At 47.1% G+C, this 16724-nt stretch overlaps 1 protein-coding gene across 1 annotated transcript in view; it reads right to left on the reverse strand.

Moving 5' to 3' along the window:
- Positions 1–8562: 8562 nt before the first annotated feature.
- The window catches only part of LIME1 (Lck interacting transmembrane adaptor 1), a 41007-nt gene continuing 32845 nt past the window's right edge, over positions 8563–16724 (reverse strand). The window contains exon 7 of the mRNA XM_082271543.1: positions 8563–8864. Within this exon, the coding sequence (XP_082127669.1) occupies positions 8625–8864 (240 nt within the window). The 3' untranslated portion in view covers positions 8563–8624. The remainder of the gene's footprint in view (positions 8865–16724) is intronic.

Raw genomic sequence — 16724 nt, forward strand, 5'->3', positions numbered from 1 at the left:
TTAGGACAAATCTTTACCCCCCCCCCAAGGAAAAAATTCAATCCCAGCCCAAATCCTCAACTCAAAATTTCCCCACCTAGTACAAATTCCCCCCCCCCCCCCATTCAAATCCCTCCCTTCTAGCACATATCTTTACCCCCCCCCTCCCAACACACATCCCCCTAGATCAAGGGTCTTCAAACTTTCTAGGCAATGGGTCCAGTTTAGTGTTAAAGGGGGGCCAGACTGTGGCCATTGTGAGTAGAAAACCTCATCATTGGTTCAATAGTGCCCCATTATTGATATCAAGGAGAAGAATAAAGCCCCATTGATGGTGTCAGTAGGGGGAATGGTGCCCCATCATTTGCATCAGTGGGAGGAATAGTGCCCCGTTGATGGTGTCAGTAGGGGAATGGTGCCCCATCATTAGTATCAGTGGGGGGAATAGTGCCCCAAGGGCCAGATAAAAACAAGACAAGGGCCACATCTGGCCCCTGGGCCGCAGTTTGGGGACCACTGCCCTAGATCACCACTCCAAGCCTCCCCCCTCCCCACCATTTCCCCTCCCAGAACAATACGTACCCCAAATTCTCCCTTCCAACACAAATCCCCCCCCCAGCTCACATGATACCACAGTGCTCAGGACAGCCGCCCCTCCTGCCCACCCCTCGTCCTGGCACTGCATATACGGCTGGTGTAACAACAACAAGCACAATCCACACTGTGTTTTAAAGGAAGTTTATCTCCATAACATACTGTCAGTCCATAGAGAGTCACAGCCAGTGTAAATTAACATTTTATTTATATCTCAGATAATCGTTTCCCATGCCCAAGTCTCAAAGTCAGTGTAAGAGTCACCATACAATCTGACAGTACAATCAAATTAAACTGATTTAAATTTATTTTTTAAACAACAAACATGTTATACTTACCTGCTCTGTGTAATACTTTTGCAAAGAGCAGCCCGATTCTCCTCCTCTGGGGTCCCTTGCCAGCACTCTGGGCTCCTCCCCCCTGCCAAGTACCCCCATAGCAAGCTGCTTGCTATGGAGAAACTCATGCGTGTTCGATCCCAAGCTGGCTCTGTGTGTCCATTGAACACACAGAGCGCGGCTCAACCCCGCCCCCTGCTTTCTCCTCATTGGATATGATTCACAGCAGCAGGAGCCAATGGCTCCCCACTGCTGCCCCTCTGTCCAATGAGGAGAGAGAGCTGCTCCTCTTGTGCAGATCGTTGGATGGAGATCAGGTAAGTATAAGGGTGGGGGGAGCTGCATGGAGAAGGTTTTTTTACCTTTATGCATAGAATGCATTATGGTAAAAGAAAACATTGTACCTTCAGGACGAGTGATGCACCGAAGTTTCGGACGCCGAAAATTATCGGCCGAAAATAAGGTTTTCAGCGTTGTGCCAAAAGAAAAAAAGGTGGCAATAATGGCTGCCAAACAGCTGCGATTTTGCCACGATTTTACCATGCTTTATGGTGTGGATTTTACCATGATTATGGTGTGGTTGGTCATGTGACTCAAACAAATGCATCAGAAATGCAAAACACAGGAGCATTTTTTTTCTCGTCCTTGCTGCATTTTCAATGCATTTTAAGAGGGAGGTGCATTTTGGGGTGTTTTTTTTTTTTAACTGACCAAATATGCAGCAAGCATGATTTTTAACACCGCTTCAAAAGGTGCCAATAATGGCCAACAATAAACTCATATTCATTTAAATTCATGATATTAATTAAAAAAGTGATATATAATACAATTATTTATAAAAATATACATATTTTTTAAAAACCATAAATTTCGGTTGCATCCTGAATTTTTAGTTTCGGTACCAGAATTTTCTTTTTTTTTTTTTTTTAATGGAGCACCACTATTCAGAACCACTTTAAGATTTACCAAAACTATGTAATATGAGCATTATCCAATCAGGCAGGCCCTTGTACTACGTACGTCTAGGCATATCTAAAGGAAATTGTACAGACTGTAATGTGTATGGTGAGCCTAAATTATGTTCTCAGGCATGGCAGGTTTAGGTATCGTGCAAGGTGCCATAATCTGTCATAGCAGCCAATCAAAAGTGAGTTTTTGTTATTATGAGCTGAATAAAGATTTCTGATTGGCTACTATGAGCTGACGTGTGTACTGCTTAAAATGAAAGCATATCTCAACACAAGAACAAAAATGTAACATATTGGCACTTACCAGTCCGAAAATGTGGTGGCTGCATTTTTTTTTTCCAGGTTGTATTTTTTTTAATTTCCTATGCCGGTATCACATTTCCAGTTCTAGGGTGACAACACTGTGTATATGGTGGAGCAGTGTGTCACCAGGACAAGGGGTGGCTGCCCTGGGTACTGTGGGATTATGTGAAATAGGGGGGGGAGATTTGGGGGGGGGGCAGGAGGTAAGAAATGTTCTAGGAGGGGAAATTTGAGAGGGGGGGCTAGGATTTCTGCTAGAAGAGAGAAGAGGTGATATGGTAGGGGGGGGGGGGGAGTATTTGTGCTAGGAGGGGAGTTTATCTTGGGGGGAGGGAGGGGGTTGTGCTAGTAGGGATGATTAGAGGGTATTTGTGCTAGGAGGGGAAAATTGGGAGGGGATTTGTGCTAAGGGGAGGGATTTGCTCTAGGAGGGAGCATTTGAAGTGGGGCGGAGAGGATGTGTACTTGGAGTGGAAATTGCAGGAGTAGAGGATTTGTGCTAGGAGGAGTGATTTTTCCGGGGGGAAGGGGGGGGGGGATATGGGGAAATAGAGAATTTGAGCTTGGAGGGGAGACGAGGGGCAAAGATTTGAGCTGGGAGAGGGGCAGATTAGTCCTGAGTGGAGGGGGAATTTATGCTTAAGTGGTAAGCATGAAGATCAGTGCTCATTGTTTTTTTTGGGGGGGGATTTTCACTAACACATAATACTCACACATCTTACGGGGGGGGGGGGGGGGATTTGGCGTGTTCTCCTTCGTAGTGGGGCAGAGGGGATGTGTACATGGAGTGGAAATTGCAGGAGTAGAGGATCTGTGCTAGGAGGAGTGATTTTTTTTTTCCGGGGGGAGGGGGGGGGGAATAGAGGGAGGATTTGAGCTGGGAGGGGAGATTTGTCCTGGGCAGAGGGGGAATTTATGCTTAAGCGGTAAGCATGAAGATCAGTGCTCATTGTTTTTTTTTTTTTTTGGGGGGGGGGGGGATTTTCGCTAACACATAATACTCACACATCTTGGGGGGGGGGATTTGGCGTGTTCCCCTTCGTAGTGGGGCGGAGAGGATGTGTACATGGAGTGTAAATTGCAGGTGTAGAGGATCTGTGCTAGGAGGAGTGATTTGTTTTGTTTTTTTAGGGGGGGGGGTATGGGGAAAGAAAGGATTCGAGCAGGAAGGGGGGGGGAGAAAAGATTTGTGCTGGGAGGGGGGATTTCAGCAGGGGGGCACATTTGTCCTGAGTAGAGGGGGAATTTATTCTTAGGTGGCAAGCATGCAGATTAGTGCTGCTCTTGTTTTTTGGAGGGGGAGGTGGGGGGGGGACATGATGCGAATACATCTTTGGGGGGGGGGGGCAGTTTGGCATGTTTCTCCTGGACTCTAGATGACCTTGTCCCGGCATAGGTGGTCATGCTAGGCTGCTTGCCCCCGAGTTGGACTTGAACTACCTACCTCCCTTATCATCTGCATTACATAGGAGGTAACTTCACAGGAAATAGTTGGAAAGTGAGTAACATTAGTTGCTACTAACATTATAATTTCAGGGCATATGAAGCTACAAAGACACTGGATTTCTATCAGGATCAATGGGTATTTTTCTGTACTTGCAGAAAATATTCCTAAATCTGAAAAAAAAACAAAACAAATGCAGCCACCACATCTAAGGATTGCACCACATCACGGCAGTGTCATTGCTGACCCCCTTCTAGAAATAATAGTGGCCTGGTGATATCGGCGTTGCCAACCTGGAACAAGCATGCAGCCAGTTAAACTAGAAATCCTGATGTGCAGTTACTACAGGTGAGTGACTCACAATGCTCTGAAGCCACTGCATTCCCAAAATGACAAGAGGACTAGCAACTTTCAAGGTTAAAAATCACATTCATTCCATCTGCTGAGTGGTTGTCTATCAAAATAAACAGCCTTTCCATAGGAATAAATGCAATTGTCTCTGGCAATGCACAGAACCCAAAGACCAGCCAACAGAGTAGCGGTTCCATGTGGTTCCACATACGCCGTATAGCATGGAACTACTAGGAGCATGGACATGCGACTCTAAAACTGGGGAGTGACCGATGCAATACCTATATGAAAGCCTTGAATATCACATTCTATACACAAGACATGTATACAAACTATGCATTTTGCGGTAAAGTGCATGCAGATTGCAGCATCTGTCTGGCTAAAAGCTGGCGGGAGATTTATGTATATTGAACATAAAATGCAGCGCTTCAAATAAAAAAGTCCAACAATTGCTTGTCCAGACAGGAAATCTTCCACCTCTAAGTGCAAAATAGACAATGGAGGGTGATTCAATAGCCGACACCACCACCACAAGAAACACACTGCCTCTTACAGCAATCACAGGATCATTGCTTGCACAATGATCATAAACACGTTCAGCGATGTTGGGAGAACCACATAGCCTTATTGTTGTTTCCTCAATCCCAAACGTCAGACAGGCAGGATTGCTCAGTAGGGGGAAGAGATGTTTCAGATGAGGGGAAGAGATCCGCAGCATCAAAAGAAAGAGCTCATAGTGTAGTATATTATTAAAAGATGTTTATTATTGCAGAGTAAAATCTCACTCACATCATCACGCCCCCTGATGACGTTCCAATGACGAAACGCGCAGGGAGGAGCTGACTCTGCGTGTAGATCGTCGCACTAGGAAAGTTCCCCATTACAACAGAAGGTCCGCTGTGACTTTTACTCTTTGCTGTATTATTTTAGATTACAAAATCACAGCAGACCTTCCTAGTGTGACGAGCTACACGCAGAGCAAGCTCCTCCCTGCGCGTTTCGTCATTGGAACGTCATCAGGGGGCGTGATGATGTGAATGAGATTAATAATAATAATAAACATTTTTTAATAATATACTACAAGACTTCCTGTCTGGACAAGCAATTGTTGGACTTTATTTGAAGCGCAGCATTTTATATTAATTTGTCTTTATTACCAACCTGTAATTTGTGCCAGCTGCTGTTTTAATTGACTTTTTGGAGACGTGGTTTCTTGGTTTTATTCTTATGTATATTACAGTCCATCTCTGCTCAGTCTTCAGGAGCTCCACAAAGGCTACCTGCAGAACGAAGATTAGAGGGAAGTCTGGCCGTGTGTTGGAAAAATATTTCCCCACCAACCAGAACTTTATCTCAGAAATGTTCAGTGTTGACAATGTCCTGAAAAATGTACACATGTACCTTTAAAAGCTATCTCCCCCCCCCCCCCCACACCCCTGTATATAAAGCTATTTGTACTGTACATTATATATACACACCCTTTTGGGTATCTGTCACCAATAACAGAGCCACAAAGACTTGTTCATACTAGCAGTTGAGAGTCAGTAAAACCCAACGGTTGAGCCGTGTTTTTACCACCCCCCGCCAACCGCTCTCTATTTAACTGCAGTGGAATAGCCGCGGCAAGATTTGCACCCCCTGAAACTTTCGGTGGGCATAGCAGCTGTCGAGCGTGGCCCATTAAAGTGGAATGGGCTGCTCTGCAAACACATTGTAACTGCGTGCAATGCATGTGGTTGCAGTGCGCTGCTGCGGTGTTCAAGGAGTTAAAGGCGGCGGTGAGGAGGCCTTCTCACCACCTGTCAAATGCTCTCCAAAAAGCAATCAGAACGCAGATTGCTCTTCAGAGACCAAAGCAAGTGTGAACGTGCCCAGAGACGTGCCACCGTTTAAAGCTGAATTCCAGGTATGCAGCTAAAGCCCCTTTCAAACTTGTGCGACTTGTCCTGCGATTTGGGACTGAAAAATCGCATGACAAGTCGTTCTCCATTATTTCCAATGAGTACCGTTCATATCTGTGCGACTTGAAGTAGCACCGACTTGAAAGTAGTCCCTGCACTACTTTGGCCCGATTTTAATGCGTTTTGAGGTCCAGAGACCTAGGCATTGCTTCAAGCCCAGTCAAAATTGCATCAAAATCGTGGAATATCGTGGGAAAATCGATGTAAAATGGTGTGTCTTTTAAGTCGCACAAGTGTGAAAGGGGCCTGGATAAACAGTTCAAATCTATTATATATATATATATAGCAGCTGTTTTATCTGCCAAGAGTTTGCAATTCTCTGCAGCCAGCTCTGAGATTTAAACAGTGAAGTTAACCCCTTCCAGCCAGTGGGAGCTGACTCTTTAGGAGTTTATTAGATGGTCTTCCTGACCATGTGATCTCTGTGATTGGCTGTCAGAGCAATCATGTGATCAGGAGTCTTGTCCCAAGGGCTTTAAATCATAAACAGTAAGCCAATGGGGAAAGCACAGTCATAATACTGGGGGCACTCCCAGGGAAGCCAGTTACGCATATATATGGCCATAAAGCCCACTGCCACATATACACTTGGGAAGGGGTTAAACAATACAGCCAGGTCGTCTCCCTGTCCACAGCCTATGATTGGACAGTGAAGGAGCAGCGGTAAACTGCTATGTCATCCCTCTGCTCTCCCTTACTCAGCACTAGTGATACACTGAAAATCATTGGCTGAAAATAGGGTTTTCAGCGTTGTGCCGAAAGCAAAAACAATGCTGATAATGGCTACCAAAAATGCCCGTGATTTTGCCGTGATCTTACAATGCTTGGTGTGTTTTTCATAGGTCACGTGACTCAAAAAAATCACTAAAAACACAACACGGGTGCATTTTTGATGCATTCTTTATGCGTTTTCAATGGGGAGGTGCTGACCAAATATGCATAAAAAATGCAGCAAGCATGATTTTTAACACCGCTTCAAAAAGGTACCAATAATGGCCGCCAATAAATTCATATTTATTTAAGTTCATGACATTAACTACTTGCCGACCGCCGGCCGCAGATATACTGCCACAGGCTGGCTGGACGAACCGCCGTACCTTTACAGCGGTTTGCAGAAGCGCTCCTGCGGGCGCCGCCGGAGGCACGCTTGCGCCCCCATTAGCCAGCGGAAAAGCTGACTCACGGGGTGGGCGGCTGGGATTGCTGCAGGGCACCCGCGATCACTCCCTGTGGAGAGAGAACGACGGTCTGCTGTTGCACACACAGCAGACCGTTGTTCTCTCAGGAATCAGCACAGAGCGCCTGTGTTCCTCCTATTTAGGATCACAAGTCTCTGTATTGATTCCACAACCACATCCCCCTCACAGTTAGAAAACACCCCCTACACATACACTTAACCCTTTGATCGCCCCCGAGTTAACCCCTTCCCTGCCAGTGTCATTATTACAGTAACAGTGCATATTTTTAGCACTGATTACTGTAGTAATGTCACTGATCCCCCCAAAAGTGTCAAAAATGTCAGTTAGGGGTTCGATCTGTCCGCCGCATTGTCGCAGTCCCGCTAAAAAATGCAGATCGCCGCCATTACTCGTACAACATTTTTTTTAAAAATTACATAAACCTTTCCCCTAGTTTGTAGACCCGATAACTTTTGCGCAAACCAATCAAAATACGCTTATTGGGATTTTTTTTTACCAATAATATGTAGTAGAATACAAATTGGCCTAAAATTATGAAAAAATTTGATTTTTAAATTTTTTTTTGTATTGGGAATGTTATATAGAAGGATAAGAAAATTATTATTATTTTTTTTTTTTTTCAGAATTGTCACTCTTTTTTTGTTTATAGCGCAAAAAAATAAAAAAAATCGCTCAGGTGATCAAAATACCAACAAAAGAAAGCTCTATTTGTAGGAAAAAAAGGAGATCAATTTTATTTGGGTACAGCGCTGCACGACCGCGCAATTGTCCATTAAAGTAACAGTGCCGAATCGCAAAAAATGGCCTGGTCATTAAGGGGGTAAAACCTTCCGGGGCTAAAGTGATTAATTAAAAACTTGAATACATTTATAAAAATAAAAAAAATTGATATTTTATAAAAAACATCAATTTTGGTTTCAGCCAAGTGCATCCCGAATTTTTGGTTTGGACACCGTAACTTTTCATTTCGGTGTACCACTAGTCAGCACATGTATGCTCCAGCACACTTGATTGGTTCCTAGTCCTGCCCTTCCCAATCCTATTCAGTTCTGGCTAACATGAGCCTACAGGGGGCGGATGTCAAGTACGGTACTTACAGTAGCTGAATTCAAAGATACATTTACATTTCTTCATTTTTAATGAATAATCTGTGTATTTTTATATCAGCCTGGAATTCAGCTTTACCGTACCATGTCCACACTGACTCTGCATCCACCTAAGCAGGGCCGAAACGAAGGGGGGCATGTACCACGGAGTGTTGCCATGGATTGATAAATTCATATTATGCCTGTTTCAGAGTCAGCCATTTCTATAAAATGCCCCTGCACCGCTGGCAGGAGTTTAGAAAGTAAAAGCAATATCTGCATTGTTTCATTCTGTCCCACAACACTGTCATCTTGCTTCAATTGCTCCAGGATTTTCAACAGATTTACCAAACTGGAATCAGTGCAAGTATTCGGGTCAGTGCTGAAAACACTCAGTGGAAGCTACAAAGAATGGCTGCTCATCTCACATATACTTTCGTATAAATTCTCTTCGGGGTGCCCAGGTGGGTACGCCGGCTGTGGGGGGCTTTCGAAAACTGGGTTTAGAGAGACTTGAGTGGCTTCATTTACTGCGGCCATCCTGATCGGTGGAAGCTGTTCAAATGCCGGGTTTGGAGAGACGCGAGGGTCATCTTTAACTGTCTTCTTCTTCTTGTTCACTTTGGAATACATCGCTTCAATCTGCAGGACAAAGAAACTTTCATCAGTTTAATCACCGTGTACCAAACTAGGGGGATAAACAGACATAATCACTTACCACTCAGGTTTAATGGTACTAAACTCCATAATACAGGTATATATATGCAACCGCTTGTGGACCGCTAGCAGTACATTTGCCGCTGGCAGGTGCCGCAATGTACGAGCACCTTGCGGTAGGCTTACTGGTTTAGAGTGCACATGCACCCACGCTGCTGATCTGGGCTGTGATTGGACACAGCGTGAATTTGTCAGCAGGTTACAGCCAATGATTTTGGCTGTATACCTGCTGATTGGCTGTGGCTATTCACAGCACAGAATTAGGTGTTTCTCAACACAACACACAGATTCTGGCTGGGTTTCCCCAAAGCTTTCAGTTACAGTTCAGGAGTGAAACCAAGGAGAGACTCCAGCCAGATCTGTAAGTAAAAGCAGCATATATACACTTGTTAGGCACACAGGTAACTCCGATTGCCCTCCTGGTCACTCCTGTCACTCAGCCAGTGCCATTAGTACAGTATCACTGAACACTGTATTAGTGTCACTAGCAACGTTAGTGTCAGTTAGTGTTCCTCCCAGCCAGAGTCAGTTAGTGCCAGATTGTCCGCGACACTATCACATTATAGGTCACTGATCACTGCCATTACTAGTATAGTATCTGTGTTGATCAGTATTTTGATCACAATCCGAACTATACTAGTGTCCCTAGTAGTACAGTGTCCCCAAAAACCAGGGTGGATAAAAATCAATGATTACAAAAAAAATTCAAAAATGGGCTTTTTGACTTACCGTAAAATCCATTTCTCTGATGTTCATTGACGGTCACAGTTCCGGATTTTCTTAATCATTGGGTTATACTGCCCCCTACAGGAGGACACTAGGAAGGAGGAGAATCTGGCTACGCCTATGGGCAGTCCCAGGAGGTATACTCCCTCTCCTTGCTATAGGTACTCAGTTTAGTTACCAGCAGTGTCAGAAGAATTACAACTCCACAGAAAGGTGGGTGCCGTGTCCATCAATGAACATCAGAGAAATGGTAAGTCAAAAATCCCATTTTCACTTTCATTCATTAAAAGGACACAGCTCCTGACCTTCATAACCATTGGGACGTCCCAAAGCAGTGCTAAACATGAGGGGTGGGAACAGCCAAAAAATTCCAAGGCTAAACAGTAGCCAACCAGGCAACAGGAGCTCAACCAAAGCAGGAGCCCACCTGAAAAAAAACATTACATACTCAAGAGGATCAGGTCCTCTAAACAGCAGCCTGCAAAACCTTGCGGCCAGAAGAAGCATCCGCAGATGCCAACCCATCCACTTTATAACATTTTGTGAAAGTGTGCACGGACGACTAGGTGGCCGCCTTGCAAACCTGCGTCACTGATGCCTGATGACGGAAGGTCCAGGAGGCATTCAGCGCCCGAGTAGAGTGCGCCTTGACAGGGAAAGGAGGAACCTGACCCCTGATGGAATAGACCTGAATCACCGTCTGTCTGATTCATCTGGAAATAGTCACAGAGGAAGCGGACAACCCATATATGAGTCTGACTTCCAAAAAGACTCCTTAGCTGCCAAGTACACCCTAATTGCCCTGACCACATCAGAGTTGTATAAAGTACTCAAAACCCATACTTGAGTAAAAGTACAAGTGCTCGATCAAAAAGTGACTTGAGTAGAAGTGGAAGTGCTCGATCAAAAAATGACTTGAGTAGAAGTACTAAAGTATTGAACATTTTTTGTACTTAAGTATTGCAAGTAGTTTTTTAAAAATTTTGCTACTCAAGTACTGAAAGTAAAAGTACAAGTACTGTGTTATGTAGTTATTAAAGAAAGAAGTCAAAAGTTTGAACATCATATTGTTTTTTATTATTTCAAATGCAGCTTTTATTTATACATACAGTAGCATTTATTTTCGTATGCGCTGATAATACACATGTTTTGAGCTTCATGAAACCTGCCATCTACTGTTCTGGCAGTGGTAATTTTTTTGTAACGAGTAACTATGCAGCACAAAACAAAATATCGGAGTAGAAGTATTGAAATCATGGAAAAAATGTAGTGAAGTAAAAGTGGAAGTAGGAGAAAAAATTCTACTCTAGGAAAGTACAGATACCGCCTTTCGGTACTTAAGTACAGTAGTGAAGTAGTTCTACTTAGTTACTATACATCTCTGGACCACATCCAAGGCATGCAAGGCAATTTCCTTTGGATGTTTATGCCTGGAACACAGGGAAGGCAACACAATGTCTGCATTCAAACGGAAAATAGAGACAACCTTTGGAAGGAAAGACGGACAGGGGCGAAGAACCACCTTATCCCTGTGAATCACCAGATCGGGTAAACGACAGGATAATGCTGCCAGTTCCGACACCCTGCACGCAGAGGTGATAGCCACCAAAAAGGTCACCTTCTAGGACAGTGTAAGAACAAAATTCTTCTGAAAATTTTCAAAGGGAGGCTTCTGTAGAACTGAAAGCACCAAATTGAGATTCCAAGGGGGCAACGGAGCCCACGCTGGAAGGACCAAATGTCACCCTGAAGAAAGGTAGGCACCAGGGAGTGTGTAGCCAAAGGTCATTGGAAGAAGACCACCAAAGCCGACACCTGGCCCTTGATGGTACTCTAAGGCCAACTTCTGTTCAACCCCCCCGTTGAAGGAAGGTTAAGGTCCGAGCCACTGAGAAGGAGCGAGGATGAACCCCTAATGAGCCACACCACGCAATGTAGGTCTGTCATATACGATGGTAGATCTTCTTAGAAGTAGATTTCCTAGATTTCAACAGTGTAGGAATCACCATTTCAGATAAACCCCTATACTTCAACGCCTAGCGTTCAACAGCCAAGCTGTCAAAGCCAGCGACTGCAAAGCAGGATGGAAGATCGGTCCTCGGGACAGCAGATCCTCCCTGAGATGAAGCTTCCAAGGAACTTCGGCGATCAGCCACACCAGATCAACGGCATACCAGGTCCAATGAGGCCAGTCCGGAGCCACTAAGATGACCGGAATCCCTTCTGCCTCGATCCTGCATAAAAGTCTGGGCAGAAGCTTGAGAGGAGGGAAGGCAAAAAATCAGCCAATACTGACCACACGGGGCCACCAGCACGTATGTGGTGTCCGCCAGAGGATCCCTTGACTGAGCCACAAACCTCTGCACTTTTCTGTTGAGCCGAGACACCAACAGATGCACCTCAGGGGTGCCCCACACCGGAGACAGCTGATGAAACCCGATCCATCCAATGATCCAGGCACAGTCTGATCACTCGGAGTTCCAAGACATCGATCGGTAGTCTGTACTCTTCCAGCGTCGAGATCCCCTGAGCAGAATGCCTCCCCAGCCAGACAGGCTGGCTTCTGTGGTGACCACTGTCCAACCAAAGGGGAGGAAGGATTTTCCCAGCCGAAGCGCCGGAGTCTATTCTGAACTTCTGTACCCGCACAAAGCAGTTGAGCGCCTTTAGATTTAGGATTGGACACACTTTGCCTTTTTTCTTGAATGTGAACAGGTTTGAGTAAAAACCCTGAAAACGTTCCGGGAGTCGGAACCAGGACAATCACCCCTTGAAGAAACAGGTCTTGTACCGCCCCAAAAAGGCTCTGTAAGCGGTCTGGGGACAGGGGGCAAGTTGGAAGGAAAAAATCCTATTGCCAGGGGGACAAGAGTGAATCGATTTTGTAGCCAGACCGAATTCTTCGTGGACAAACTTGTCTTGGACCAGGGAAGTCCACGGATCCGGAAACCAGCAAAGACGTTCCCCCACCGCCGATACGGGTGAGGGCACACCTTCATGCTGAAGGAGCATTGTTAACGGGTCTGGAGAAGCCCGATCTTTGGATCCTCCTAAAGGAGCCCTGAAAGGCTTCGAGCCCTTGACAGTCGACCTTGAGGGACGAAAAAACTTCTTATGAGCTGAGAAGGAAGGCCCATGCCTATGACGAGGTTCCTTGCCCTTAGTAGCCTGCAGAAAAAAATAACTTTTCCCCCCTTTGAGACCTTTAATGATGTCATCAATGGTAGCTCCAAACAGGCGATCTTCTTGGAAAGGAATATCAGTCAAGGCCGTTTTTGAAGTCTGATCCGCAGACCAGCACTTGAGCCAAAAGACACGCTAGCCCAGTGGTTCTTAACCTTGTTGGAGGTACTGAACCCCACCAGCTTCATATGCGCATTCACCGAACCCTTCTTAATTGGAAAAATAAAATATGATTTTATGAGTCTATTCTTGAGAGGGGCACTGCCAGAAAATAAGGTGTTGTTTACAGAACTGAATTAAAGGTATCATACGAAGTAAAATGTACAGAGGTCAGTAGTATGTAGGGCAGCATACAGAGGTCAGTAGGCTGTAGGGCAGCGTACAGAGGTCAGTAGGCTGTAGGGCAGCGTACAGAGGTCAGTAGGCTGTAGGGCAGTGTGCAGTAGTGAGTAGTTTGTAGAGCAGTGTGCAGTGGTCAGTAGTTTGTAGGGTAGTGTACAGTGCTCAGTAGTTTGTAGGGTAGTGTACAGTGCTCAGTAGTTTGTAGGGCAGTGTAGCGAGGTCAGTAGCATGTAGGGCAGTGTATAGGGGTCAGTAGTTTTTAGGGTGGTGTAGAAAGGTCAGTAGGATGTAGGGCAGTGTACAGAGGCCAGTAGCATGTGGGGCAGTGTATACGGGTCAGTTGATTGTAGGGAAGGATAGAGTGGTCAGTAGACTGTAGGACGGTGTACAGAGAATAGGGCAGAGGACAGGAGTTGACAGGACAGAGGATAGGACAGTGTACAGGGATCAGTAAAGCCACACACCCGGGGGGCTGGGAGGGCACACACCAGGGGAGGGTCAGGAGGGCACACACTGGGGGGGGGGGGGTCAGGAGGGCACACACCAGGGGGTTGGAAGGGCATACACTGGGGGGAAGGTCAGGAGGACACACACTGTGGGGGAGGGTAGTGAGGGCACACACCAGTGGAGAGTCAGGAGGCCACACACTGGGTGTCAGGAGGGCACACATCAGTGGTTGGGAGGGCACACACTGGGGGAGCCAGGAGGGCACACACTGGGGGGGTTGGGAAGGCATACCATGGGGTATCAGGAGGGCACACACTGGGGGGGGGGGGTTGGAGGGCATACCATCGGGTGTCAGGAGGGCACACTGGGGTGGGGTTGGGAGGGCATACCATGGGGTGTCAGGGGGGCACACACTTGGGGGGGTTGGGAGGACATACCATGGGGTGTCAGGAGAGCACACACTGGGGTGGGGGGTTGGGAGGGCATACCATGGGGTGTCAGGAGGGCACACACTGGGGGAGGTGTTGGGAGGGCATACCATGGGGTATCAGGAGGGCACACACTGGGGGGGTTGGGAGGACATACCATGGGGTGTCAAGAGGGAACACACTGGGGGGAGGTGTTGGGAGGGCATACCATGGGGTGTCAGGGGGGCACACACTGGGGGGGGGGTGGGAGGGCATACCATGGGGTGTCAGGAGGACACACACTGGGGGGGAGGTGTTTGGAAGGGCATACCATGGGGTATCAGGAGGGCACACACCAGGGGGTATTCACAATGCTTATTGAGCTAAATGAAAAGGACATGCATTTCCATTTGTCAGCTAACAGCACCTCTATGCTAAGCTGCAGTAACTCAGCAGACTTAGCATAGAGGTGCTTGCAAACTAATCCACCATGTACAGCTAGCTGAGCCTACCTCCAGGAACATTCACTTGGCTCCCTCTGCTCAGCTGCTCACATTTCCCTCTTCCAGGCGGGCGCGATCTCCGTGGTCAGGTGCATCCCCATCCCGCCCACTCAAGCAGCAAGCAGCCTGCAGGAGATAGGCTGGAAACCTGCTGGGGGAGGTACAGGGGGCAGAGCGTCAAGTGTCTATGTGTAATGGCTGTGAGTCGTCCCGACCGCAGCTCTGATTTCCCGGGGGGGGGGGGGGTTGGCATCAGAATCAGTAATATTTTCTCGGGGGGAGCAATTGCTCTGTTGCCCCTCCGTCGAACCCCTTAGACTGACTCACCGAACCCCTGGGGTTCGATCGAACCCAGGTTAAGAACCACTGCGCTAGCCATTAGGGGAGTCGCATCCAAAGAGGCATCACAGATAAACTGCAGCCCCTGGACCAGCTGGTCCGCCAGCTCAGAAAAGGGGGAGAGGTTTCCCCTCCAGGTCACGGCGTAAGAACTTAGCCTACTCAGTCAGAGTTTGAGACACTAGGGCAATGGTGAATACTGACCTCATTGCCGAACCAGCCAGAGTGTATATATTGTGGGCCATAGTCTCCGCCTTCCAGTCAGCTGGATCCTTAAAGGCTGGGGATTCGTCAAATGGAATCATGGCTGCCTTGTTTAATCTGGAAACTGGAGGGTCCACCACCAGTGGCACAGTCCACTTCTCAAGGGACTCCTCATAGGGGTAATGCCTAGCAACTCGCTTAGGGACCCCAAGGGGAGGCTTTGGTTGTCCCCATTCTTTAGCGACAATTCTGTCAAAACAGGCAGGGAAAGGAAACACCTTTGCTGCTCTAGATGGTTTGTGAGTGCCAGAGGGTACCTGGGCCTCAGTCGCAGCTTCAGCTGTGTCCTCCATCTTTAGGTTCTCATGCACAGATACAATCAGTGCATCCACCAACACCTTTCTGTGCGCTGTCGCAGACGTGGAGGAATCATCTTCAATATCAGAGGATTTCAGGCGCGTGGTTGCTGACCCAGCAGGGTGACCCACATCTGCGGTGGCCAAATCAGATTCAGGATCTGATGACACAGATGAGGAACTGGAAGGCGGGGGGGTGCTTTTTGCTAGCCCGTCGCCTGGAAGCCACCTCCACCCGGGACACAAGGGACTCCAGGACTGCCGTCAGTGCATGGATGGATGGTTGGGACCCGGAGGGACCAGCAGCCAAAAGAGGGGATTTGGTGGGGAAATGTGGAAAAGACTCCATGAGTCACCAAGGGGACCGCAAAAAAGGTGTAAAACACTGCTAAGGGACAACCCCCAGCACGCTGGCAGCACCACCCGTTTGCCAGGCACCAAGTGATCCTCAGCAAAGAGGGAGAGGACCCCACCAGACTCGCCACCTGCAGAAACAAGCGCCTGTGGCCACCAGGATAATGCACTACACATGCGGCAATCAGGAAGTAAAATCATCCAGGAGTCAGCACCAGGGAATGAGGAGGGGCTCCCACTACCAAAATCGCCGACCACAGAGCTCCACTGTCATGGCCGCCGCTTTTTTCAATGGCAAACTGCCGGACTACACAAACAAGGCGGAAATGTATAGGAATACACAGGCTACAACAAAATGGCAGCCTCGTGCGGCACCACTAGGAATACCCAGGAAGGAGACCAGGCCTGAAGGACAGATCCAGGCAGGATGGGGGGCCCTGGCAGTTATACTTCTGTGATACATATGCGGCGTGCCCCCATCCCATGTCTAGCACAAGAGGTATCTGACACGTGACGCAAGGGCACACATCCACATGGCCCTCCAGATACTTTGTATTCAATCCTATATAGAACTGCTACATGACTGCAATTAAGGAGGAAATTAGGTTATTAAGTTTCCTTGTTTGTACAGTCCATCCCTAATGAATGTCCAATAGGATCCTATTCCAGATTACTTGGGGATTGACGTTTATGACAAAGTGGAGTTCTCGTAAGGTCCGACCAATCGCCCAAAGGCTCCTATGGATGTTCTGCAGATTTTTTATAATGCATCGTATGTAAAATTAATTTTCTGCGAACAAATAAATGTCCTTAAATACGTCAAAGATGTCTCCATTGTGGGTCAGGCAAAAACACAGACTCTCTTTCTTAGAAGAGATAGTTGAGAACCCGATAACTCAATGCTGGAAAGTTTCGTTATTTTGA

The sequence above is a fragment of the Pelophylax lessonae genome, assembly GCF_965119305.1.
Source record: "Pelophylax lessonae genome assembly, chromosome: 11".
Lineage (NCBI taxonomy): Eukaryota > Metazoa > Chordata > Amphibia > Anura > Ranidae > Pelophylax > Pelophylax lessonae.